Raw genomic sequence first — 27598 nt, forward strand, 5'->3', positions numbered from 1 at the left:
CGGCAGTGGCACTGCTGAATTAACTACGAATGTGTATTGTCTTTATCAACAATCTTAGCCATTTACTATTTACACCATCAGATGCCTTCATGGATTGAGTGAATTTTCTATGGCTGGATGCCCTTACTGTCACCAACCCTGATTTTTCATAGAAGATTGGAAGTAAAGACACTGCTTGTATGATGCTGATGCTCATTTACAACTATCACTGAGTGTTGTAACCAGAAAACACTATATATGTATGTGTGTGTGTGTGTATATATGTTCATATATACCCATTTTCTGTTATCAGTTTTCTCATAGAGCTTCATCTGAGAAGATTGCAAAACTGAATGTAAAAATAAAAAATAAATAACAGAAACTCACTGTAAGGTGAGCACACAGCAGGAGAAATCTTTAGAGGAAGAACTTCCATCAGACAAGTGTTTCAGCCTTTATACCTGACACTCTACGGGAACTAGGCCCACCCAGGTCATGACTCCTAGGTGTCCTGCTGCTTTCCAAAATCCTGTCTCCAGCAAGATTTGAATCTGAGTCATTCTTTTGTTCCCAGGTCTGCGTTTCAGCCCACCAAGCCACTCTGACCGACAAAGGAGTCAGTTCTCTTCTTCCTTCTATTCCTGTAAATAACCAATGGAATCCATAATTAGGTCATTCCTCTTCGCCTTCATAAATAAGTTAGGTTGTTTGTTATATATATATATATATATTTTTTTATCATTATTTAAGGGGATTGTCAACATGGAGAACAGAAAAGAATGGCCTTTAACTATTCTTAGAAAAGTTCTGGAAGAACTGATGTCTGAAACTCCAAAAGATCTCCTTGCCAAGTGAGTGTAGACAATTTGTTTTTCTCAGATTTATTATTTTCTTGTTATTGTTTTAATTTGATACTGTTACACTGTCTCTAATCCCAAATGTGCTTCACTCAAGCTTCTCTAAGGTTATCTATTAGTAGTAGAGTTAATACACTCCTAATAATGGTATTATACATATACAGAAAGATGACATTTTTTAAATGTGTTTACCACTTATTTCATTATCCCTTATTTTCAGTCTTTTTCCTCTTCCACTTTCATATTTTTGGCTTCTGTAGGAATATCCACTTTGTTATTACCCATGTTAGCATTTCATTGATATCCTTTATTGTATTTGTTATTTGTTGATAATATCAGTGTTTCAAACACTACAGGGTATTGTCAGGTATCCCCTGTCAATATCTGCTGCTCTTACAAGATGGACTGTCAACTATCAACAAGTGTGGATAAAGATGGTCTAGGGTTCTTTCGAACATCTACTGGTCTGAATATATTATTTAAATCCAAATAATGTTCAGTAATGTTATGTACAAATTACTTTTAATTAATAAGTACCAAGTTTTTTTGGCAGCTTCTCATATTGTTATGACTATGAATATTACAAGAATGAGCTTTTGTTATCTTTGAAATTATATATTTTTATTCCCTTTTCCATCTGTATTGCAAACATCTCTTCTTCATGTAGTAACTTGCGTGTTCTGTTAACCTTGTTATTCTTATTCAGCCCCAGGTCATCTCTGATCAAGCAACCCTGTGATCAAAGCCATGTCTTTTTGTATATCTATGTCAACCTTGTCCAATTTGTGCTTCTTTTCTTTAAGGTAATAGGGTGTGATCTGAAGTAGATTTTGTTTGCAATTTGTAGCAGGTCAAGCAATAAAATATGTTTTTGCTATTCAACAAAGAAGCATGTCATTGTAAGCAATGACATTATACTCTGTATACCATTACAATGATATTATAATCTGTGTGCTATGCCAGTTTTGTTGTTGCGTAATGTCAACTCTGTCATAGTATGTATGTGTTGTGTTAACTCTGTTGTTGCAAAATGTATACTGTGTCAGATCTCTTGCTTTAATACTGTATTAACCCTATAGACACTATAAATGTGGTTTATATATGATTTGACAACCTATTTGTCAACTATGTTAATGAATATTTCAGGGAGCTGTGGTGTGCTAGTACTGGTCCCAGTGAATGGTGGCACAAGACTCAAACGTACGGCCGATCCACTGCTGTCATGTCCATGATTGGTTATATAATTGGTCTGGGGGATCGGCATCTTGATAATGTCCTGGTTGATTTGTCCACTGGGGAGGTAAGAATACTGTTTTTGTGCTACCTTTTTGTTTTTCCCCAGGTCAGCCCTGGTCCAATAGACACAAAGATGTTGAGGCCTAGAAGTATTGTCTGTCTTTTGAGACAGTGTATTTAGTATAATAATTCAGTTTGTCCTTCCTTTAAAACAGTAGTGATTTGAGAGAAATTTGGCTGTTATTTCTAGTAGATGAAGTAGCCATTTAAAGGTTTCATCATTAACTGACATGTCTTAACCCTTTAGTATATAAATCAACCATATCTGGCTCAAATATTCTACCTGTCTTATGTTCAAATTGACCAGATCTGGCCTCTTATACCTACCCTACAATGTCATTCTAAAAATATACAATCACATCATCAAGATCTCAAGATAATGCACGATTAATTCAAAACAATGTGAATAAACAAGTATTATATTTGACAAAGTAATCTGAATGCTGAAGGGTTAATGTTATAAAAGTAGATGTAGATGGTTTACTAATGAATTGAAGTAAACGTTTCTACACTTGGATGTAAAATACTTGTTTCCTGTCACTGGTCACCCAACTGGGAAGTGGTAAGTAATGTCTATTTTCATTACGAGGGATTAGTAGCAAGTTTCTTTGGCTTTGCCAAAACAGTTATGTCCAATATGGATATATATGGGGGGGGGGGGTAATATTAATATCTATTTTTAAGTTTTAGTGATGGACTAGTTTCCATAGTCAAAAAAATTTTTAGAGGAACATAATTGTAAGGAAGAAATATTGTGTATGTATAAATATAGAAATTTGCAGAAAGTTTGGAGAGAAGATTTAGTAGAAATAATTGAAAAAAAGAATTGAGTAGATTTAGCAGGCTCCAGTTGAAGACTTAGCAGAGGTAGAGAGAAAATAGAAGCTGGTGATGACTGGACATGTTGAAGTGATGGTGATTACAACTTGAGTACTTTCAAAAATCTTAGATTCCAGTGAGCCTGTGCCTATCTCTGAGATGCTGGTTTATCACAGATAACTCTTCATGTTACAAATGGTAATCATATTGTATATTCTCATAAGTTGACAGAATCCTGTATATTTGAAAGTAGTGGGTATAATTGATTGCATCATTCCTCAATATTAATAAAATCTATTTTATAATTTAGACTGTTGCTAACACTGGAAATCCTGTCTTACATTGTTACAGAATCTTTTATTATATTGCTGGTGACTAGGACAAACCTTCAACCTCTTGAACTATAGTTTAATATTTCAATGTATATTTATTTTCACTAGATTGTACATATTGATTACAATGTGTGTTTTGAGAAGGGCAAGGGGCTACGTGTCCCAGAGAAAGTTCCATTTCGTATGACCCAGAACATTGAAACAGCTTTGGGAGTGACTGGTATCGAGGTAAGTTTTTAATACACTTAAACCTGATCTGTTAAACCTAAACACTATGATAAGAGACAGCTGTGAAGCTGATGCAACAAACCTAAAGCTTAATACTCGTTATGATGGCATTTCATAGTTACTGTGTTAATTGGTGACTTGGAAGGTGTGTGTAGCAAGGAGCAGAAGTGTTGGTGCATCTTTTCGTCTTTGTATTGACCTTCACACACTCTTTCTCTCTCTCTCTCTCTCTCTCTCTCTCTCTCTCATTGTTGACATACCCATGGATCATACTGACTTTTCATTTCATGCTTCACTATTACATAACATAACTTGTCATATATTTTACTCTTCATATGGAGAAAACGCTTTTGTTTTATCAACACAGGCAACAAACCCATACATTTTTACATCTATTTCCTACCCTGCTCATTATAGATAAACCCTTTGCAAGCACAAAGAACTATTAAGACCATTATTTAACCCTTTTAATACCAACCCACCTGAAACTTTCTCTGGTTCTATAATGCAAACTTGCTGTTTTAAATTGATCTAATTTAAAAACTTCCATTAAAATTTCATGTTTATTTATGTTCCAAACACCACTTTAATGACAGTTATTTTAATAAATTCTTCATTTTTAAAAATTAATTGAAGCAATGACAATGTATTTCAGCAGAAATATGGTGACAAAAGTATAAAGATGATCAGATACATGTTCTGATTAGTACGTTAGTTTATCATACATAACTTTACTTCTCCCAGGAGTTCTACTATCTATTCCCCACTGATAGGTGAAAATGAAGCATGTAAAACTAACATGTTTTGCTTGGCATTGATGTTGATGTACATTGTATAAAGGTGTGTTGTGAGTTGATATTGGAAACTTCCTGATGAAGCGAGATCTGGGAAGAAGTGGTGAGGATAGATCTGAAAATATTAAGGATCTTAGAGATGAAACAAAATACAGATAGAAATAGGTTGTGTAGCAAACTCAGCCACCTTTAGCAGCAAGAGAAAATGGACAAAATGAAATAGTATTGAGAACAGCCACATAAAGAACTACTGATCGCCAATTATGGAGGGAACTTATGGAAGGGGTAAACCCAGGAAGACATGGGACAAAGTGATGAGAAAGGATTTTCAGGCATTGAGTCTCACAGAGTTGGCAAGGAACCAAGATGTCTGGCAGTTTGCCGTACTTGAGAAAATGATATCAAGCTAAGTAAAACTGCAGCCATCCATGCATACAGGCATGTCTTCTGTATCCCTCTCTTACCTGAGAGGTCCTAGTTTTGTGGGCTCGTGAGTGCTGATGCCACATAAAGGTGCTCATGCCAGTTCCACATAAAGGTATTTGTGCCAGTGTCACATAAAGGCATCTGTACTGGTGTCTCTTAAAGGCACCTGTGGCAGTGTCACGTTAAAAAGCACCCAGTACACTCTGTAAAGCAGTTGACATTAGGAAAGGCATCCAACCATAGAAACCATGCCAAAACAAGACAAATGGGGCTCAGGCAGCTTTCCAATTGACCAGTTCCTGCCAAACCCATGCTAGCATGGAGAACAGATGACATTGAAATACATGCAATGGAATTGAATTCTTTTTTTAATTTTTGATAGTCCTGTTCTCTAGTTATCTCTTTCACACCTACATTTTTATTCTGCATTCCTTTCTGTTCAGGGAACTTTCCGCACAGCCAGTGAACATGTCATCAAAACAATGCGTAAAGGACGAGAAACCCTCCTGACTTTACTTGAGGCATTTGTCTATGATCCTTTGGTTGACTGGACAACAGGCAATGAAGGGGGCTATACAGGTGCCTTCTATGGTGGAGGACCTACTGCACTGACTAACTTGAATGAAGGTCGACAAAGCAAAAAGGACATGGAACGTGACATAACAATAAGCATGTTTGCTATACGTGTAGCTGAGATGAAAGCATCATGGTTAAAAAACAAGTAAGTCTGATTTTTTTTATTTTACAAATATATACTTTTCTATAATTAGTGTGTGGTTAAGGTGCTGGGCTCTTATACTGGTCTTGTGATCTTCATTTCCAACCACTGTATTGTACACATAATTTTACTTCCCTAAATTTGCCAAATTCATGAAAACAGGCCCTATTCCTTCTTCACTGTGGAGCATTTAGAGAAAGACCAAGTTTTAAAAATATTTGTTGCAAAATTTTAAAAATCAAGCTAATACAAAAAAATCAGTCAAGCTAATACAAAAAAATACATGTAAAATAACCAGAGTTCTCCTTTCAGTCAAGGAAAACAGGTTTTCATGGAAAGTAGTGCCAAAGAGGTAAAATCTTTGCATAGTGAGACTGTAATGCAGTTTCAAACCTCAGCAGAAGGAATTTCACCTTCATTTATGCTTCCTAAATATCATAAAAATCCTCTCTCCAACAAATTATGATATCCCTACAATCAATAAAAAAGAAACTGACTTTTCTATTTTTCTCATTCTATAAAATAATTTTCTTGAAGTTGTAATTCTGGACTGCTAATCACATATTCATAAGTTCAAACTTCGTCATGCTTCTATCAAAACATGACACATTTCCCTACTTTTTTGGGTCAACCATAGTCTCATGCATGCTTTACTATTGAAAAGTGTCAGAAATTTTGCTGTATCCTCATTAAATAAGTTGGTCGATTTAATCCCTGTCAAAGCGACAAAACTACATGCATCTTCAAGATGATGATAAAGTGACTATATAAAAGAAAAACACCAAAATTCATTCATGCTTCAGAATAAGCTTAACCAGGAAACAACAATCAGGAAGTATTTTAAGACAGTGAAATTTCATCTGATACACCATCCCTATAAATTTTATCAATAGATTAATGTAATCAACCTCCTTACATCACTTTTTAAATTTTTAACTTCAAATCAAAATCCATTTCACATGTTTTAGTTTCCATCATAATATATAGGAAACCTTAATTTTGAAATAAAATCTAATGGTTTTTATTTTATAATTTTTACTCTTATTTCTTATTGATTACTGACAAGATTAAAAACGTCCACTATTTGTTAATGTAACTGTCTTAGATAGACATTGACATCCTTAACTATTTCTTCATTTAAATTTTTTTCAAAAAAATTTCACTAAGTCTCTTGGTTAGAGTAATTTTTTTTAAACCTAAACTATGACAATGCCACAACTTTAAGCCCATGCAATTTATTTAAGGTTGTAACTAAAGTTATATATAGCTCTATTGTCATTTTCCTACCATATTTAATATATTCAGGCACCAAAAAATTAGGTGCCATAGTCTTTATCCATTTTTTTTATTGCATAAAAGTATTCAGAGTACAGTGGTCATGGTAAATGTATATGCAATGTACATTCACTAATAATTGGCATTTGATCATAAAGACCCTTGTAAAATGTCAATCTGAACATAATCAAAACCTCTGTGAAATGAACTGACAGAGACAGGGCTATGGTTTACAGTTAGTGCATTCATTAGATCTTTGACTCTGCAATAGGTTGCTCTACTACACTTATTGTTTCCATGTCTATATGGAAAAATTGATATTGATATCTATGCCCCTCTACCCGATCTGTACCTGTCAAGCCTTCCCTCCATCACTGTTGCTATGGTACTATTCCCTCAGCTGCAATAATTATGTGAGCAGAAGTGTAACTTCCATCCCTTTTATTGTGCTACCAAATATCCCATTCTTTGGAATCACCCATCCTTCATTTTCAACATCATCCCTTACCACTTTATTGTCTACTGGCAGCCCCTTTACCTTGAACATACTCTCATACCTGCCATTGATGGACTCTTCTCTCCCCTTTGTCATTCACTACTGCTACACTTGTACACCTCTGATCCCCACCTTCTTGTGTCTGTCATTGTTCATTCCTCTTTCACTTCCCCCATTTCACATTGTCTCCGTATTTCTTATCAATTGTTGTATTATTATGTTGCTCTCCTTTCTGAACCACCTTCTCCCCAAAACTGATATTCACCATTGAGCATGCCTCCACCTGTGTTCACCATTTACTACATTGACCTCTTATCCCCATCTGTAACCACTGTCCCTCAATCAGTACTACTCCACCCCACTCAGTTAAAGTATCTTGTCTTACAAGCTACTTAATGACTTTACTAGTGTCGGTGCCATAAAAATAGCACCCAGTACACTCTATGTAGTGGTTGGCATTAGGAAAGATGCCAAAGTAGATATTGGAGCTCAAACCATTGAAACCATGCAGCATGGAAAAATGAATATTAAATGATGATGGTATATTACTTTTACTTTTATTCATATATTTAGAGAAGATATGTTGATGGCGCTTCCACTACTACAGGAAATGATGCAAGATTGGGCACAGCAAACAGATGACTTCCAGTTATGTACAGCCACACTGAAAAGTCTTGAAGACCTGCATTCTATGTTGACCGAAGCACAGTTGGACAAAAACCATTCCCTCTACACTTTAGCTGAAAGGTTTGTAGTGAAGTTTCTTACAAGTTAGCACCACGTTCTTTAACCTGTTTCAGACAAAGTCTGATGGACAAATTAGTTTTAGCCATACCCTACATATTTTGGCTCTCAAGAAATAGTGACTACACCATTGCATTCACTTGAAGCACTACTTAAAATAGTGTTGTTGTTTTTTGTTGTTTTTTGGGGGTTTTTTATGGTTGGGTATCAATTCATTCCATATTGATGGTTCTTCTTCCATTTTATTTTGCTATCAGCTTTGGGTAATGGTTTTGCTACATGTGCATACACATCTTATTTATAATATATTTATTTGTAGATATGCTGATTATTCTGTTGTAAAAAGTACTCGAGAGGCAGTCCAAACAACAATACAAGAGAAAATTGCTGACTTCAATCATGGTCATGCTAGCCACAAGGTAAACCTGTTTTGTCCTTTTTTTCAACTGGTAAAAAGTTTGAACTTTGTTAAATCATTCTGCTATGGTGGTACTTGGTAAAGTGTTATTTGTATACTTCCCTGAAGTAAAAGGAGTTAGTCATTCGATATTATTATCATCGTTTTAACAACCACTTTGCTATGGTATATCTTGAACAACTCTATGCTAACTACTTCATCTATGATCTTCCACCATCTAACCACAGGACATATTCAACTATCCTCTTTCTATATATATATATATATATATATCACTGTAATCATTATCTTATTTCTCTCTTAGTTATGTAGTTACTTGTCTACATTTGTTACATAGCTACATATTTATGTCTCTATTGCATTTCTTTGAAAATCTCTCCTAATTTTCTATTTTGATGCTTTGATAGTCATTATTTTAGACTCCAAAATATATTTTATTTGAAATTGATAGTTCATTGCTGTTCAGTTTCCTGTTGTATGTGAGGAAGTGAAGCACCACCTTTGGATAAACAAGCCAATCCACATGTATTCTGAATTCTTTCACTCAGTTGTACAAAAAAGTGTGTAAGGTGCAGGCATGACTGTCTGATTAAGAAGCTTGCTTCCCAAACACAGGTTTCAATTTCAGTCCCACTGTACCTTGGACAAATGTCTTCTACAGCCCCAGGTTGCAAATGGATTTGATAGATGGAAGCTGAAAGAAATCTATCATATATATGGCCCTGCTCAATCTGTAGAAAAGGTGTAGATAGGAACTGTAAGATGTACCCAGTGTAAGCTTTGGACACATAAGAGATGCAGCAATACCAGAGTAAGGTTAACAGGGAAAGTAACTCTTGTGTATGGAAGATGCACAGGTACAAAAAACACCGAAAATGTACAGAAAATAGACTCCAACTGCCAGTGGCGTAAGCTAGAGGTAGTAGATAGCTTTCATTATCTAGGTGACCAAGTTAGTAGCAGAGGTCGATGCTCCGAGAACGTAGCTGTGAGATTAAGATTAGGCTTGGCAAAGTTCAGAGAGCTCCTACCTCTGCTGGCAACAAAGGGCCTCTCCTTCAGAGTGGAAGGCAGATTGTATGATGCCTGTGTGCGAACAGCTATGCTACACGAAAGTGAAACATGAACTGTGACAGCTGAGGACATGTGTAGGCTTGAAAGAAATGAGGCCAGTATGCTTCGCTGGATGTGCATGTTTGACAGAGTGTAAGCATCTTGAGAGAAAAGTTAGGCATAGGCAGCATCAGATGTGGTGTACAAGAGAGACGACTACACTGGTATAGTCATGCGATGCTTATGGACGAGGACAGCTGTGTAAAGAAGTGCTGATATCTGTGGAGGGAACCAGTGGCAGAGGTAGGCCCAGGACAACATGGGACAAGGTGGTGAGGCATGATCTTCAAACTTTGGGCCTTACAGAGGCAATGACTAGTGACTGAGACCTTTGGCAATATACTGTACTTGAGAAGATACGCCAAGCCAAGTGAAATTTGTAGTCATGGATGAAGCTGGTGTCACGTAACTGGCAAGTAAAAAGCACCTTTCAAGTGTCAGGCCACACAGTGGCAAAGTGGCTGAGCTCCTTTCAGTGTTGGGTCTCATGGAGGTAATGACCGAGACCTTTGGCATTATGTTGTGCTTGTGAAGAAGACCTATCAAGCCATGTAAAATCACAGTCGTGGCAGATACCAGTGTCATGCAAGTAGCACGTAAAAGCACCCATTGCACTCTTGGAGTGGTTGGCGTTAGGAACGGCATCCAGCTGTAGAAACCATGCCATATCAGACTGGAGTCTGGTGCAACCTTCCAGCTTGCCAGCCCTGATCAACCCATCCAACCCATGCCAATATGGACAATGGATGTTAAATGATGATGTGTATGCATACACATTCACATTATGTCTCCTTGTCTTGATATTACATGATAGTTGTAAATGAGCATCACCTTACATGTAGTGTTATTTATTTCCAATCTTCTGTGGAAACATATCTGGTCATGGGGAAATATTACCTTGCTTGGAAACAAGTGAGGATTGAAGACAGGAAGGGCATCTGGGCTTAGAAAAGGTGCCTCAACAAATTTCATCTGACCCATGAAAGTGTTGCATTTGAGTCACTAACATAAGTTGGAAGGAATGTCTCCTGTATGTAACTTGTGTGTAGTTATCATTTTTTTGAAGACAGTTCATAGAAAGAATCCATTTTCAGTGATTTTTTTAAAGAGGCATGAATAAAGAATATTCAGAAGGCAAGTTTATAAAACCAAAACATTGAAATTTATTCAGTGTAATGAGTGGTACCAAGTGGTAACAAGGATTAATCTTGCATATGAATGGGAACCAAATATACGTGTATGCAAGACAGGAAAAATCGCATGACTTACTATATACACTGAGGTTGAAATGAAGCAGAGTGGAACCTGATATTAATCAAATGAGTTGCGTGATGTTGCTTCTATGCTGTCAGATCCGCAACTGTCCAAGCTATTCCAAAAAGGCGCACAATACTGCAGAGCAGAAGTTGCTGTTTGTATTATTACGCCTCCAGTTCTGATTGGCTGGAGTCTACCAAAGCACAACTGAACTAAGCCACATCAACAAAATTCATCTTTCCTGTCTCGCTACTAAAGCATGGAAAAGTGGCCTTGGAAACGATGCTGATGCCTCTGTGTGTGTGTGTGTGTGTGTATATATATATATATATAGTGGTTCGAAAAGTCAGTGATAAGAATATCTAAGCTACAAAACAACTTGCTTGTTCTTATAACTTTTTTGCAAATATTTGCTTAAATTTCACTTTATAGTGAAACACATTGTGTTATATTATTAAAGTTTAGGACAAAGCTGTGAATGATAATCTGCATTTTGAGTGGAAACACATGAAGAGTTAATGATGGAAAATATGCAGGCAAACCAACAGGAGGTTGCTGTTAAATTGGATGCTAGTTTGTTGGGTCTGAAAGACCAGATGATTGTTGGATTAAGTAATGTTAAAAGCTGCTACTATACAAAATTTTCCAATTGATGCTGGTGTGAAAAGGATTATTTTCCCAAAAGAGTTGAAGTCCAAATTTTGTTTCAATTAATTAAATCATTTTGATGTCACTATTCTATGCTTGTATGATGGTGGTACTTATTTACAGCTGACATGTGATATCAAGACAAAAATATGTACACACATACACGTCAGGTTTCTTTCAGTTTCCACCTACCAAGTCCACTCATTAGGATTTGGTCAGCCTGGGGTGACACACAGTGAGACTGAACTCAAAACCACATGTTTGGCTAGTAAAGTTCTTACCCATAGTCATACCTGCACCTATAAACATGGAAATAATATTTGAATATCCAAAGTTTATCAAAATATTTAAGATTTAGGGACTAGTCTGTGTCAAAATTTTAAATCTCATGAAACAATTTTTTTTTCTGTTTCCTTAAACTGTTTCTGTAAATTTCCTTGTTATTCATTTCTTTACTTTATCTTCCTCAAGGTTGTATTGCAGAATGTTCAAGGACCTGTTTTCCAAAAAATGTTTGCAGAAGCAACAAAACCTCTGCAGTTAGGTGGTCCTAGTTTTTCAGCTGCCACTAAGTTCTTGCAAGCTGCTGGACAAGGGCAGATTGTACAACAGGTGTGTATATTACTGCCATCATTCATTCGTTTTCTCTTTCTCTCCCCATCCCACCCATAACATGCAAGGTTGTGTCAGACTAGTAGGATTGATGCGGCTGGTATCCAAATTGAGCTTCTTTAAGTTAGTGTCTAGGGAAAATGTGAGCAGTTCTTAAGAAGGAGAATAGGCATATGTGTTGAGTGAAAATATATGGGTGAGACAGAAGAGGGTTAATGCAAGGCAGTGTAACTGCATTTGGTGGGCTTGTATGGGAGAAGTGGGGTTACACAACTTGTTGGCTCAGAGGGACAGGAATCTTGTAGTAGTGGTGGTGATACAAGAGATAAAAGGACAATACAGCACATTGGTGTGATTCTAGAGTGAGGGACAGGAATGTATGGTCTTTTTTTTATAATGTAGGCATTGCTTCTGTTCAGTACAACTGCATGCCCCCTAAGCCAAGTGTCTTGTATTATAGCCCTAGGCTGACCAAGGCCTTATGAGTGGACTTGATAGAAGCCCACCAGTGTGTGTGTGTATACACATACATGACATTGAATGGGCATCCAGCCATAGAAACCATGTCAAAGCTGACATTGGAGCTTGATATAGTCATACAGCTCATAGGATCCTATCAGACTAGCCAGCCTATGGTAAAATGAAAATTATTCATTAAAATGAATGTTTGTCCATACAGCAGCAATACTGTTCCAAGTATGTGAGCAGTACTTTCATGTTGAGCTTACTTGAGGTTTGTAGAGAGTAACAACATAGAGTGTAGGTAGTTTCTGGTCCCAGGGCTGCACCAAATAACTGACCTTACTCATTCCTGACTCTTTGGGCCAATGGGAAGGTGGTCAAAATGAGCAGAGTATATTTTAAGTTACTAGATATAGCTTTTTTGCTGGTTCAACTTTGACCATTAATGGTTGGGTTTCTTCTCTGCAATTTACTGAAAATCCAGTCTTTGCATACATATATTACACTATTGGATAGCTGAGTTCATCCACACTTTGACAGGTGATGTTTTTCAGTCTGCAGAGTGAGTATCTGAAAATCATGCAAGATTGTACTGGGTTTTACATGATAGTGTTACTCGTTACCTTATTGTTTTCATTACTGATGTTGTTTGGTTTATACATTGTCCACTAATTCCTAATTAAAGTGAGTAGATGTAGATTTTTTTTAATATTGTGTGTGTGGACATGTCTAAAGGTGCAGAAGTAGCTGTATAGTTAAGAAGTTTGCTTTGCAATTGTTGTTACAAGATTTTTTGCAGTGGACAGCACCTTAGGAAACATATTAATATTTGCCTCTAATTCGAGTTTTATTTGTAAACAATTTAACATTAAACTGAAGGATTACTGACTGATATTTTGTCAACTACATATTTATTCAGCTTTTTACAAAGGTAAGGCTGATAGTGACTTCAAAATCTGAAGGCAAGCCAAAACTTTGGCCACTGTTAACTTTTCCCTTGTAGATTTAGTGTGTGCATGTATGTATAAATATATGTTTGTACGTACACACACACACACGCACATATAATCATTTTAATTTGTTTTTTGTTTTCAGTGTGAGCAGCTTGAAAGTGAGTTAGTGAGTTGTCTGGAGAATCAGCGAAGCATCTTACAGTCTAGCTTGGACATTCTCAACACTTATGCTGCCATTGTCGGACATGTAGGTCTTGTTTTGCTTAACCTTTACCTCCTCTTTCTTGCACCATCTCTATCATCTTTTCCACCCAGATTTTTATTATATTTCCCTATAACAAAATGGTAAGAACTATAGATCAGTGCTGCCCAACCTTTTCTGAACATGGGCTGGCTTTAAGAAAAAACAGTGCCAGTGGGCCAGACTCACATTTCTAGTCTTTCATTTTTTAATACAACTACTTGAAATGGTTTAGAAAAGTATTCAGAACTGAAAATATTGATTCTATTATTTTATTTAAAGAAATTACTCATTATATAATTAGTATTCATAACTCAATTTATACATACATACGATGCTAAGTCATTGCTATCAAAAAATTATAGCCTGTATATGATCATAAAAAATAATTTGACTTATAACTTTACATTCTACAAAATAATTTTAACAATTGATCAAGATTTAAGAAAAAAAGACATTTGTTCAAATGGCATTTAATTCAATAATAAAACAATTTCATCTTGAATGAAAATATCAGTGAGAAGCTTTTCAATGTCTGCTGGAATATTTGTTAAGGCCGTCAGAGTTCATCTTCGAGATGAGCATCACTCAATGAATATCTTTTGTTCGATTTTACCAATTGTATGCAACTGAAAAAGTGTTCATATATCCATGTCGAACCGGACAAAACGAGAAAGCATTTTGAGTAGCAAGTAAGATTTGGATATTGAGTGTGAGGCAGACCGTATTTGTAGAAGTCCATCAGATTTCTCTTTAAGAACTGACTCTTGACATCAAAGTTACTTTGCAATTCATTCAATTCCATTTGAAGCTCAAAGGGGGCATCAGTAGGATCCATGTCAAAAGGCACTGACAAAAATTTTCAGCTGGTCTTCACAAGCACAGAAATCCTTAAATCTCCTGGCAAATTCTTCTAGAATCTGTTTTAACTCGCTCACAAAGAATTCCCAGTTTATGGTTGAAATGTGCAACAGTTCCTGAAGGCAAGGAAAGTGAGCATAATCGCTGTCAGCAATTTGAGAAATCCACAAATCTAGTTTCTTTTGGAAAGCTGTCACCTCCCAAAACATATTAAGGATGAGTTTTTCCTCTTCTTGTAACCACACATTCGGCTCGTCTGTAATGTCCACTAGAAAAGAAAAATCATTCATCCATTTGTCGTCTTCAAAGTTTATGCACAAATTTCTTTTTGCTTCAAGAAATGCTGCCACATGTTCTCGAATATCGTAAAAGTAAGGGATGCCAGCGAATTCAGCATCTATCTCATTGAGAAAATTTCAAAACTATCAATGATTTAATGCACGACTCCGAATGAAGCTGATGGCTTTCACGATATTATCCATGACATGATCAAACTTAACGATTTTGGAGCAAAGTGATTTCTAATGTAGAATACAACGGTACCACAATATTGGGTCTTTACTCATATTCAGGGACTCCCGTTTTCTTTGGATGAAACCACACAAGCATTGTTCCTTGCTGATCATTGCTGGTGAAAGCCCAAGTTCCGGCAAAAAATTGTAACATGAAAAATTATTATGACAGTTTACTGGGGGGAAAAAAAAAACAAGAAGAGAGTGGGTGGATGACACAAATTCTTCAGATAGGGCCTATCATAGAAATAGATTTCAGGTTTTGTTTGTCCATATGAGCGAGCGTGGGGAATCAATTTCTATGCTTTCAGGTTAACGCAGTGTGTATATATGAAGTGTTGCTAACACAATGCCAGTGCTCATGGCTCTTGCCTTGGTGGGTGGTGACGAAAGGCATGTTCTCCCAGGAAGCACCTCTCTTGGGATGGAGGTGGAAAAAACACATATGCCATGCCACTCACCCCACTAGGGGCCTCCAGTGACATGGGCAAACAAAACCTGAAATTTATTTCTATGGTGACAGCTATGTACACACAAGGCACACAGCGCAGAGTTGCACTGTTTATTGGCAGCCAATAATCATTTACTAATTGAAGAAAAATAACAGTAGTAAGCTTCTGCATTAATATTAAGGAATTAGCTGAAGACTGACTAATGGGCCGGATTCTAAGACTTCGTGAGCCAGACGTTGGGCAACATGGCTCTAGATGAAACAGTTTTCAATAATTCTGTTAGTCCCTCTACATCCTGAGTTCAAATTACACTAGATTTACTTTGCCTTTCATTCCTCCAGGGTCAACAGGTTATAAATCACTTATATGTTGAGATGCAGACTTGGATGTGCGTTTAAGAAGTTCACTTCATAACCACATGGTTTCAGGTTCAGTCCCACTGCATGGCACCTTAAACAAGTGTCTTTTACTGTATCCTTGGTTTCACCAAAGCCTTGTGAATGAACTTAGATGAAAAAGTATGGAAGCCTAATGTATTGTTGTGTGCCAGAAAAGTGTTGGCTAGTGAGATATTTACCCATTTTATTGTTGACATCATCATCATTGTTTTAATATCCACTTTTCCATGCTTGTTTGGGTCTGGCAGAATGGCCAGATATTCTTCTAATCACCACCATTTCCAATTAAGACAATATTTCCTCAGGCATGTTTCCACAGAAGACTGGAAATGAACATCAACATTGCTTGTTTACAGCCATCACATAATGTCACGACGAGGCCATGCATACATACATGCAACAGGCTTCTTTCAGTTTCCATCTGCTAGATCCACTCACAGGACTTTGGTCATCCCAGAGCTATAGTAGAAGTCATTTGCTCAAGGTGTTGTGCAGAGGGACTGAACCTGAGACCACATGTTAGGGAAGCAACCTTCTTAATTACACAGTGATGCATCTCCACATTTATTCAAAGCACAAGAATATATTGAGTTCATCAGTCAGATTCACTCAATACTAACTTGTTACTTGAAGAGTCAATAGTTTTCTTTCACTCATTGCTACACACTGTTAATAGCTCTAAGAAAGCCTCAAACTCTCAATGGCTCCCATTATCAAACTATAAATAGGTCCAATAGGGAGGAGCAGTAGCTCAACTAGTGAATAACTAACATCTCTTATGGTTGATCAGTTGGGTTGAATTCAAAGCCCTCCAGTTGAGTTAGCTTGCAGGAAGATAAATTCCTCTACTAAACTTAAACAAAGCACTTTGCTGGTATCTCATTAACTTCATTAACCTGATTAATTCAGTATGACATCAATTGAAGGATAACTGGGTAGAATAGTAATTACATTGGCTGTTGTATCTGTTCTGTATGGGTTGTTGTTCTCCTATCTTAAACTAAATTTTTGTCTATTGTTTACTCTGTTCCAGTTTGGATTACCATTTTCTGAGAAAAGCCGAACTAGTAACTACCTCACCTGGTTGCAGCGTTTATTGAGAAACTTTTCCTCAGACAAGTAAGCTTTGCTGTTATTTTCCTGTTGAAACCAGATAATTTTTTCATTATTTTCACTTCTTGAAATTCTCTTTTGATAAGAGGTTTTCAAGTATGTTCAATTATTGCTGTTAACTGATATATTGTTGTTGCTATTGTTGCAAAGAGGTTGGCATTTGATGATGGTAGTGTAGCTAGGAGTATGTAGACCTGCACGATTCTCAGCATATCTATCTACAACTACTACCACTCTATGCAGACAGTAGACATAGTAGAGGGGGTGAGTAATAAACCTGGCTTCTGGAAGAGGTCTGATTCATTTGTGTCAATCAAAAACCTTCTAAGGTCAACTATCTGTTTTATGTATAGCAGTATCAGCTTAATTATCAGATTTTTAAATAGCTGCCTATCAAAACCATTTTGAATCACTCATTCAGTTTATCATGGGTGTCCTCTCTAATTGTACCTGCATATTTTAACTCTTGGAGAATTATTGTGGGAGCTAGAGGTGTTGAGGGGGTATCCCACTCAAACTAAGACACAGTAAGGCCATATATTTATATGCAGATAATGGCATCATCATGGTGTTGTATACCAAGAGCGTTAAGTTGTTCAGTCTTCTAAAGGTATATAAAGGGTAGCAGAAGTACGTCTTAGCCACAAGGTTAGTAGGCTGTAAGCCTATACTGAAAAAAATTGTGGTCTGTTTCATGCAGGGCCTCCAGGTTGTGTAAAAAAACAAAATGGGATAAGATGACAAGCAGTCTCATGCAGAAATAGCTCAAGAGGAAGTTATTCTATTGCTTCTGTTTCACTATCATCTTGCCCAAGCTTTCATCTAATCAGATTAGAGTATTTGTTTCTGGTCTATCTTCTGCCAACACCTTGTGTTTTATAGGCTACTGAACATGATCACTTCTGAGCAGTGAATCCAACCTTTTAATTGAAGCATCATCACTGACCAAATCCTAATATGTCACCAGCAATCCAAATTGATTTGGTCAGAAATTGAAACTGAAGCAACAATAAATGTTTGTTTAGTTTGTTTATGTGTTTGTGTCATTTCACAGCTTTCTCTTACTGTAAAGAAAGTGTTAAAATGTGTTTTCTGATACATGCAGGGCATTAAAACTGTTTTGCATGTTCTTGTTCATTGTCCAAGTATTACTGAGTTACAAAGTTATGTTAAATAGCTGTTGTCACATGTAGGTAGGCTGGATTTGCCTATCAGCCGAGGCCATCATAAAGTTCATTCTTTTTTTTTTCCCTTTGCCCAGGAAGGGCAACCGTATTTCTCTATCTGGTGGCTTTATGAGGACAAGATTGAAAAGACTGAAAAAATATACCTCCAGTTTGGCTAAACACTCATCAACTTTTGTTGCAGATGTTACCTTCCAGTAAATTTGGTGAAAGGTGTGTGTGTGCCAAAAATGTCCTGCACAAATAGGCTGACTCTAAGCATGTATCTTAAGTTGGAGAACACAGTGGGAGAGAGTGTTTACCCTTGATAGTCAAATACACTTGTGGAATTGTGAGGTTGTTTGACTGGCCCTAAGTGGCTGTCCCTTTAATGAGATGTCTCATACCTACCTTTTGTATTCTTTTGTTTTCCATTCCTCCCCTCCTCCCATAATTGATTTTGTATGGATCCTTATTTTTGTCCTTTTGTAATGTCCTTTACATCCTTTGTATTATGAAATAGGGGTGGGTGAGTGTAAAACAGTAAAATATCATGTTGCATTAAGTTATATTCTTTTACATTTTCAGGTTAAATCCTGCCAGAATTTACTTCAACTTGGAGCAATTTAACTGCATTCTTCTCACCTTCCTCACCTAAATTTGGTTTTATCACCTACCTTTTTTGGGTCAATACAATAAAATCCTAATCAAATATTGGAGTCACTTCAATTGACTGTTCTGCTCCCTTAAATTTCTAACTTGTACCTATATTGGAAGCTTTATTATTAAAAGGGCAGTGGATTGGCTGAATCGGGGAAAATGCTTTGCAGTATTTGTGCCAACTCTCTACATTCTGAGTTAAAATACTACCAAGGTCAATTTTGCCTTTCATCTTGTCTTGGTTGATAAAATAAAGTACCAGTCAAGTACTGGGATCAATGCTGTTGACTAACCCCTCCCCTAAAAGAAATTGCTGGCCTTGTGCCAAAATTTGAAACTGCTGCTGCTGTCATCGTCATCCCTGACAACAGTTTAATGGTATTTCTTTTGATTCTCTATGCTCTGAGTTCAAAATCTGCTGAGGTCATCTTTGCCTTTCATCCCTTCAGTTTTGGTAAAACAAATGCCATTTGAACACTACAGTTGATGTGATTGACTTACCTGCTCCCCTAAAACTGCTGGCCTTGTGCCAAAATTTGAGACCATTATTAATAATAATAATAATAATATCATTATTAATTTTAAGTTAGTGAGTGACTGAAATGTTAGATTGCTAGACTAAATGTTTTGTAGTTATATAATGTGCTTTTATTGTCCCTGTTATCTCAACTCTATATTCGTGTTATATGTAGCCTTCACTGTAAACCATGATTTCCACTACATCATCAGGCATTAAATATCTATTTGCCTCTAATGTTCAACACCTTTACTTGCAGCTGTTCAGAAATTGTTGATGAGTTTGATGAGATGTACCGTAAGATGTGCACCAACTCCGTTAGTAGCCAACCAGTCCTGAATGTTGAGATGAAACTGCAGACAATTATCAACAATACCAACAGTCGTCTAGTAAAGCTGGTGGACAGACGTAGCCTGGAGAGTACTGACACTGCTCAGCTGGAAATTATGCTTAAGCAGGCTATACATTTGATACACAATTTCATTGAAGGTTAGTCTCTCTCTGTCTTTTTCCTCTTTCTCTCTCTCTCCTCTACATTTCAATTCTGCCATGTTTCATTTTGCTAAATAAAATACCAGTCAATTAGCAAAATGTTGATTAGGGTTAGCTATTTCAGCACTTTATAACAGAACTTTCTGGATTATTAACATCAACCTTACAGAGTAAAGGTTATTCCAATAGTTTCATTCTCATGGTATTCTGATCTCTTATCTTATCCCTGAATGTGTACCTACCTTAGTTTCCTAGTTTGAATCAGAAATAATGCAACTAATGACAATCAGAAATCAGACCAATGAAATCATAGTCATCATCTTCATCATTTTAATGTCCACCATTCCATGCTTATATGGGTTTGATTTTCTTTTCTGGATGCCCTTCCTGTCACCAACCCTTGACCTGTTTCCAAGTAGGTCAGTCATCTTTTCACAGAATATGTGTCAAGACAAGGAGAGAGAGAGTAAGAGTGACACACACACACACACACAAATGATGTGCTTCTTTCAGTTTCCATTTAACAAATCCTCTCATAAGGCTTAGGTTGGCCTGGGGCTATAGAAGGAATTTTCCCAAGGTGCCACGCAGTGGGACTGAACCTGAAACCTTATAGTTGGGAAGCTAATTTCTTGATCCCACAGCCTTTCCTGTACTGAGATATAAATATTTCATAAGTAGGGGTGAGGTTAATAGTTGGAAAAATTATCATCTCAGACATTTTAGACCTTTATTTAGTACTTATATAGACTAGTTTTATATTCTTTAATACTTGTTTCAGCCATGCAGCCATGGTCATACTGGAGCACCACCAATTTTACACTTGAAGGTTTCATGTGTGTCTTTTCAGTAGATATTTTCATCTTGATTCAGTGTTAACAGGCACTCCTATGGGATTATTTGGAGTGTATTGCTTACATTCTTGGTGTCTCCAGTTTGACTCTTTTTGTTTCCTTTCCTTTATTTCCAGAACATGGCATCGAAGGTATAAAAAGTCTCACCTGTGTCATAGTAACTGCTCTGTGTTCATTTAATAAACGTTACTTATTGATGGAAGGTGCTGCTGTAGGTAAGTGTTCACTTTTTTCCTTCTTCTAAAAATTAATTTGTCCATTCTTATATTCACTGCCCTGCCTGTTCTTTGTTGCTGTTTGATCTCCCTGCCTCCTCTGTGTGGCTATTTGCCATTTTACTCTGTTACTTTGTCACTTCTCTTTCTGTCATGTCTTCTCACTGGCACAGATATCTGACAGTGTTGGTTTCTGTTTCTAATTTGTAGGGGCTGGTGATCGCTTGATGGACTTGACATCCCGTGACGGGGACTGGTTCTTGGATGAGCTTTGCAGCATGAGTGGCAATGTCAACCAGTTACTGGAGATTCTCATTCAGAACTCTGTGGTAAGCAACCATTGGTGCATACACTTACACACCTGCATATTTCTGCACATAGGCTCTTCCATGCATAGACAGTTTCATACTCATTTAAATATGTGCATAAGCATACATATGCATGCAGGATCTCTCTTACCTGGCAATCTTCATCTAACCAACAATTAATTTACACACACATCAGATCATTAAGAATGAAATGTCCGATTTTGAACTGTAAGTTTTATTTTACTTTATCTCAACAAAAAGCAATGCAGAAATAATACATTTCTAAATGTCTCAGAGAGATTTATGCAGTAGTGATACGATGAAGTAGTTGCATGCTGTCAACTTAATGTGACAGTCCCCTGAAGGGAATAATACTACTCTTGGTTAGACCTTGGAAGCTACACCGCTTCCTGTCGACCTTGACACATTTCCTGTGTCCTTATGTTCACAAGGGGTGGAGGTGCTTGTCTCCCCCTCGTGAACATAAAGACACAGGAAATGTGTCAAGGTCAACAGGAAGCAGTGCAACTTCCTAGGTCTAACCAACAGTAGTATTATTCCCTTCAGGGGACTGTCACATTAAGTTGACAGCATACAACTACTTCAAAAAGCAGTGCAGTTAATCAAAGTATGCACCTAAATTATCAACACAATTTAGCCATTTTATCGGTAGCTTATTTATGCCAGCAGTGAAGAATTCTGTAGAGCAAGAGGTGATAAAATCACGAAAGGCTGTTTTGCATCTTCAGATTTGAAGTTTTTTCCTTGCAAAAGGTTGTCTAATGCTGAGAAAACATGATAGTCAGTTGGTGCAAGGTCTGTGAATATGATGGATGACAGAGTACTTCCAAGTTCAGTTCCTGTAACTTGTGTAGCATTCTTTGTGCCACATGTAGTCGAACATTGTCTTGCAAGAGAATTGACCTGTCTCTATTGACCAATCTCGGTTGTTTAATTGCAAGTTCACTCATCATTTCATCCAGTTTGTTAATGTATACATCTGCTGTAATTGACTTACCAGGTCTCATGAAGCTGTAGTGGATGACACTAGCGCTGGACCACAAAACAGACACCATTAGCTTTTTTTGGTGAATATTCTTTTTTGGATTGTATTTTGACACTTCGTCTCTATCCAACCACCATTTAGAACACTTGCTATTGTGGAAAAGAATCCATTTTTCATCACATGTAACAATAGGATGCAAAGCTGATTTGCTTCTATGTCGTGACAGCAAGTTTCAAGACGATGTCTCATTTGATGCTCATTCAGTTCCGTGTCCAGCTTCTTTACCTTGCCAATTTGTTTCAGATGATCCAATACAGTTGGAATCCAAACATTAAATCTTCCTGCTAACTCACGCATAGTTTGAGATGTATCCACTTCCACTACAGTTTCCAGCTCATCATTATCCACCTTGGTCTCAGGTCTACCATGGGACTGATTTTCAAGAGTAAAGTCACCAGACCAGAACTTCTCTAACCATCGATGTACAATGTGTTCATTCAGTACAACTTCACCAAATACCTCATTGATGTTTCGAGCTGTCTGGGATGCGTTGGTTCCATGACGGAACTCATATTCATAAACAACACACGATCTATCCATGGGTTCGCAAAAATTGATTTACAAGAGAAAATTCAATATAATCAGACACCATGAATTGCATTTCAAAAAGTGATGTAACTCTTCAATGTTGTAAAACAAAGAATTGTCAGGATAAAACAGAGTTAACGACTGTCAAACTTGATGCATAAGAAAATTGGACATTTCATTCTTAATGACCTGATATATTACTCTTCTAGTAATTATCCTTTGATAGTTGTTCACAAAACTATTTCCAGAAACTTTTGCTTTCTTTTACATTTATAATATTTACATCCCATTTCTCTTATTGTTTCTAAAATTTCCTATTTCAGGCTGAGACTGAACTGGATATCTGTCAGCTTCATAATGCTCTCACAGCAACACACAAAACATATATTGCCCTGCATGTGAGTTGATTTTTTGACTTTACTTAAGCTGGAAGGGTGAGGGGAGGGGGATCAAGGTGCTCACCTGTATACTGCATAGCCATTTTACAGTAAGATACATTAATATGCTTGATCCAATTTATGTGGACACATCTGAACTCTTATTTCACAGTTGAATGATTATTGATAGGAACAGTACTATCACTTGTAAAAATAAATGCTCTAATAAAAAGTAATACCATCCCATTCATGCAAACGTGAAAAAGTTGATGTTAAGTAATACCAGTGAATGTATTATTCACTACTTCTTTCCAAAGAAGTGCAATGGTGGTAGGCATTTCAAAGGTTCAGCAGTTAGATTAAGAACAGGTTGAGAAAAATTTAGAGACTCATTATTTCAGATGGTAACAAAGACTTCTCTCTGAGTGATTGGAGATTGTATGGTGCTTATGTATGCTGCAGGATTTTGTATGTTAACAAAATCTGGTGATAAAATGAGAAGGATGTCTGAAGACTAAAAAATAATGATTGTAAGCCTGCACTGTTGGATGTGTATTGTTTGTTAATGTATGGATGACAACACAAATGAGTGAAAGAAAAATTAGGTATTATGAGGTGTGAAATGTAGTGTGCAAAAAGCAAGACTGCTCTGGTATGGACTTGTTTTATATATATACACACACATATATATGGAGGATGATGAGCTGGGTGAAGAAACACTGTGCTCTAAGTGGAAGAGGAAAATGTATGAAAAAATGGTGGAAAGTGATCTTAAGTGGTTGAATTTCACAATGGAAATGGAAATGATAAAGTACTGCAATAAAAGATGAGATATTGGTGTTAGAGTAGACCCATCCAACTAATGTAAGAATGGCAAAACAAACTTACAAATGGCAGTAGTGGCAGCTCCTCATTCTCTGCATATTCACACATTTGCATAAATAGTAAAAATACTTTATAACATTTAAATAGAAAGAAACAGGAAAAAAGGGAGATGGGAAAGGAAAAGAAAGAAAAGAAAAAGGGTGCGGGTAAAACAGAAGATGGAAGGGGTGAGGGTGATGACCTTCTTGCCAGATAGTTTATTGTATGATTTAAAATATTACAGCTTACCAATCCTTGCATGTTGTAACTCCTTACAGATGTCAAAATAGTTTAGGTGTTGTTTACTGTTTATTTCTCAATTCAAATTTTTCAACTGAAGATCAAAAATGAAATTGTGAATAAATTTATTTTTTCCTATAATTGTGCATTGTTAAATGGTTTCCATTACCTTCCTGCTTTTAGTTTCATCCCTGAAATACAAAAAAGAGTTAAAACCTGAATTTTCCTTTTCACAGGAACTAAATGTGAATTTTCGCAGTATAATTATCCCTGAAGCTCTAAAAACAATCCAAGCTGAAGAAGAAAGTGTTTGTATTGCTCTTAAATCTCTTAATGAAATGATTACTGATGCAGGATGTCCCTTAGAACAACTTGTACATCAGGTGGAAATTCTTCACAGGAACAAAGTGATGGGAATTGAAGTAAGTTTTTGTGTTTTTTTTGTTTTTTTCCATTCACTTAAATACTTGAAATATTGGATTCACTGATAAAAATTATTCTCTGTAATATTTATAACTCTACAGTTCCTGTTATCTGTAACGTAACCTTACAGCTTCTCATGTCTGTTTAATTTGAGGGTTGAAAACTAAAAGTACTTTTTTAAATTGTGTGTTAATGTCAGATTATTTTCATTTGTTAAATTAATGTCAATTAAAACTAATAAGTGGTCTAGAATGACTACTTCTTTCTGGTTGTGTAAAAGTTGTCAACATGATTTTTTTTTTTTTTGATAGGTTTCTAAGAGGGAGCCTTATTTTTATTTTTTTTTTTTGAATTTTCAGTCTTACATTCAAACATTTCCACTTTTTTCTTGCTTATTATTATTATTATTATAAAGGCAATAAGCTCGCAGAATTATTAGTGCAATTGACAAAATTCACGGTGACATTTCTTTTGGCTTCAACCCTTTAGTATTCAGTTTTCTCTGACAAATTTAATGCTTGTTTATTCACATTTTGAATCAATTACACATTATCTTATAGGGGTCAATAAGATAAGGTACTGATCAAGTTTGGGGTCCATGTAATCAACCTACCTCCTCTCATCATGCTGGCCTTGTAACAAGATTATTGTTGTTATTATTTTTAATATATATTCCTGTCTTCATGTTATCTCGTAGAATACTAACACAGACATATTGGAGGTGGTGCTGAAGCTGGAGAATCGGTTCAAGGAGTTACTCAAAACAGCTGATACCGAGCCAGTCGACCTGAGCCCAGGACAAATGCTGCTGATGGCCTTCAATGGGCTCTTTGTCAAATTGGAGACTGAGTTTGCTGGCTTCCTGGAAATTATGGAGGGGATGGAAATTACTGACAGTTGGAAGAAGGTTGACATGATCAAAGAGGCTAAGTCTTTCCAGGTAAAACCTTCTTTGATTGTGCAGTTATGGAGAAAGAGAGAGGTTTAGTTTATACAGTGTGGGTCACTAATTGTTGGTATTGAATATCACAGTATTTTTAATGATTGATTGATTGATTGATTAAAAGATGAAAACTGAATATAACATTATTGTAGAGACTAGGATTGGAAGATTGAAATTGTGTTACTTATTAGTGGAAGGCAAAGTAGAGTTCCAAATTGGTGCACATGAAAAGCTAGTTAGGAATTATGGTTAATGTTCTTCATAACCGCTTGCTACAACTGATTATGTAAGATTTGCTGAGTTTAAGTGAAAGTTGTAACATTAGTGTCTGCTGTAACAGAAAAATCACCTTTATCATACACAAAAATACTTCTGTGTGTATGAGTGTGTGAAACACCTTGTATGTGTGTAGTCATAATAAAAAGCCATTCTTTTTGTGTTGTGTGTGTGTAGTGTATATGTTCTTTTTTTACACAAAGAACCAGGTGTGGTAATATTGTTTTATATAACAGCAGCAAGTTGGTTGATAGATTGACTTGCAGAAGCCTCTAGTCTGACAGTCTATCTGAGGGTTGATGGTTTTCTTTTCTAAGCCAGTGGAACTGATTCAGACATTTTGTATTTTTAGAATAAGTAGAATGAAGATCATCATCATCATCATCATCGTTTAACGTCCGCTTTCCATGCTAGCATGGGTTGGACGATTTGACTGAGGACTGGTGAAACCGGATGGCAACACCAGGCTCCAGTCCGATTTGGCAGAGTTTCTACAGCTGGATGCCCTTCCTAACGCCAACCACTCAGAGAGTGTAGTGGGTGCTTTTACGTGTCACCTGCACGAAAACGGCCACGCTCGAAATGGTGTCTTTTATGTGCCACCCGCACAAGCCAGTCCAGGGGCACTGGCAACGATCTCGCTCGAAAATCCTACAGGAGCCAGTCAGGCGGTACTGGCAACGGCCACGCTCAAAATGGTGCATCTCATGTGCCACCCGCACAAGAACCAGTCCAGGGGCACTGGCAACGATCTTACTTGGCTTGCCGGGTCTTCTCACGCACAGCCCATTTCCAAAGGTCTCGGTCCGTAGTCATCGCCTCGGTGAGGCATGAATTTTAATTAAAATACATCATGGTTATTAATATTTAATTAACAAAGAAGTTCACAAAATAAGTATGTGTATCATGGGAAGAAGATAATTCTCCTGTTTTGATGTAAGATATTTTCATTATTGGAATTAGCTGTTTACTTGGCAATTAACGCACAAACACTCTCAATTCTTATTTACTCTATCTGCCTAAATGGGAATAAGTGCCTGAAGGAGTGACAAACTCTCTGCTATATGTAACAGCTGTAACATGTAATTAATGAAAGGAATCTGTTTAGCTGAATAAATATGTGAAGCAACTTACCAATTTGAATTTATTTTAATTATCTAATACTATTTCTGTCTCTTTTAGCTGTCTTCTTTCACATCTGAAACACGGGAGTTGATGACAAATTTGTTTTTTGTAAAACGACTTCAAGCTATGCAAGATTTCTTCCAAATGTGTCAACAGTTTTCTTCAGTTCTTGATAGTGAGCTGCTTTTTATTTTATTTTTTCTCTCTGATTTAAAAAAAAAATATTTTTCATGTTATCTGAGAAATTACTTAACCTTTAGTAATATGTTTCTGATCAGAAGTGTTTCTTTAATAAAAAATGTAGAGCAAATGTAAGATATGTTTTAAAAAAAAAATGCATTATGATTGTAGTAGACGAAACATAGACAGCTAGAGACAAGGACCTGCCATTATTTGGAAAGAAAGAGTTATGTATAGTTTATTTTAGATGTGTAGTCTTAATAAACAAGTTGAATATAAGTGACATTTAAAGGAATTTATTTACTGGGGAGAGTCAAAGTTGGTCACAAAATGCTGTTTATGGAATGTGTACTTGTACTAAAA

General features: G+C 36.5%; 1 protein-coding gene across 2 annotated transcripts in view; it reads left to right on the plus strand.

Moving 5' to 3' along the window:
- The window catches only part of LOC106882826 (serine/threonine-protein kinase SMG1), a 182020-nt gene that overhangs the window by 121316 nt on the left and 33106 nt on the right, over window positions 1–27598 (plus strand). For both annotated transcript variants that reach the window (XM_089355110.1, XM_089355109.1), the window contains 16 exons: window positions 730–830; window positions 1983–2136; window positions 3392–3511; window positions 5175–5452; window positions 7794–7967; window positions 8284–8383; window positions 11872–12012; window positions 13570–13674; window positions 16925–17010; window positions 19604–19833; window positions 20807–20905; window positions 21116–21234; window positions 23131–23205; window positions 24525–24710; window positions 25409–25651; window positions 27113–27230. In XM_089355110.1, coding sequence (XP_089211236.1) covers window positions 730–830; window positions 1983–2136; window positions 3392–3511; window positions 5175–5452; window positions 7794–7967; window positions 8284–8383; window positions 11872–12012; window positions 13570–13674; window positions 16925–17010; window positions 19604–19833; window positions 20807–20905; window positions 21116–21234; window positions 23131–23205; window positions 24525–24710; window positions 25409–25651; window positions 27113–27230 — 2329 coding nt within the window. The remainder of the gene's footprint in view (window positions 1–729; window positions 831–1982; window positions 2137–3391; window positions 3512–5174; window positions 5453–7793; window positions 7968–8283; window positions 8384–11871; window positions 12013–13569; window positions 13675–16924; window positions 17011–19603; window positions 19834–20806; window positions 20906–21115; window positions 21235–23130; window positions 23206–24524; window positions 24711–25408; window positions 25652–27112; window positions 27231–27598) is intronic.

Source organism: Octopus bimaculoides, chromosome 7 (genome assembly GCF_046866305.1).
Source record: "Octopus bimaculoides isolate indiv1 chromosome 7, ASM4686630v1, whole genome shotgun sequence".
Taxonomy (NCBI): domain Eukaryota; kingdom Metazoa; phylum Mollusca; class Cephalopoda; order Octopoda; family Octopodidae; genus Octopus; species Octopus bimaculoides.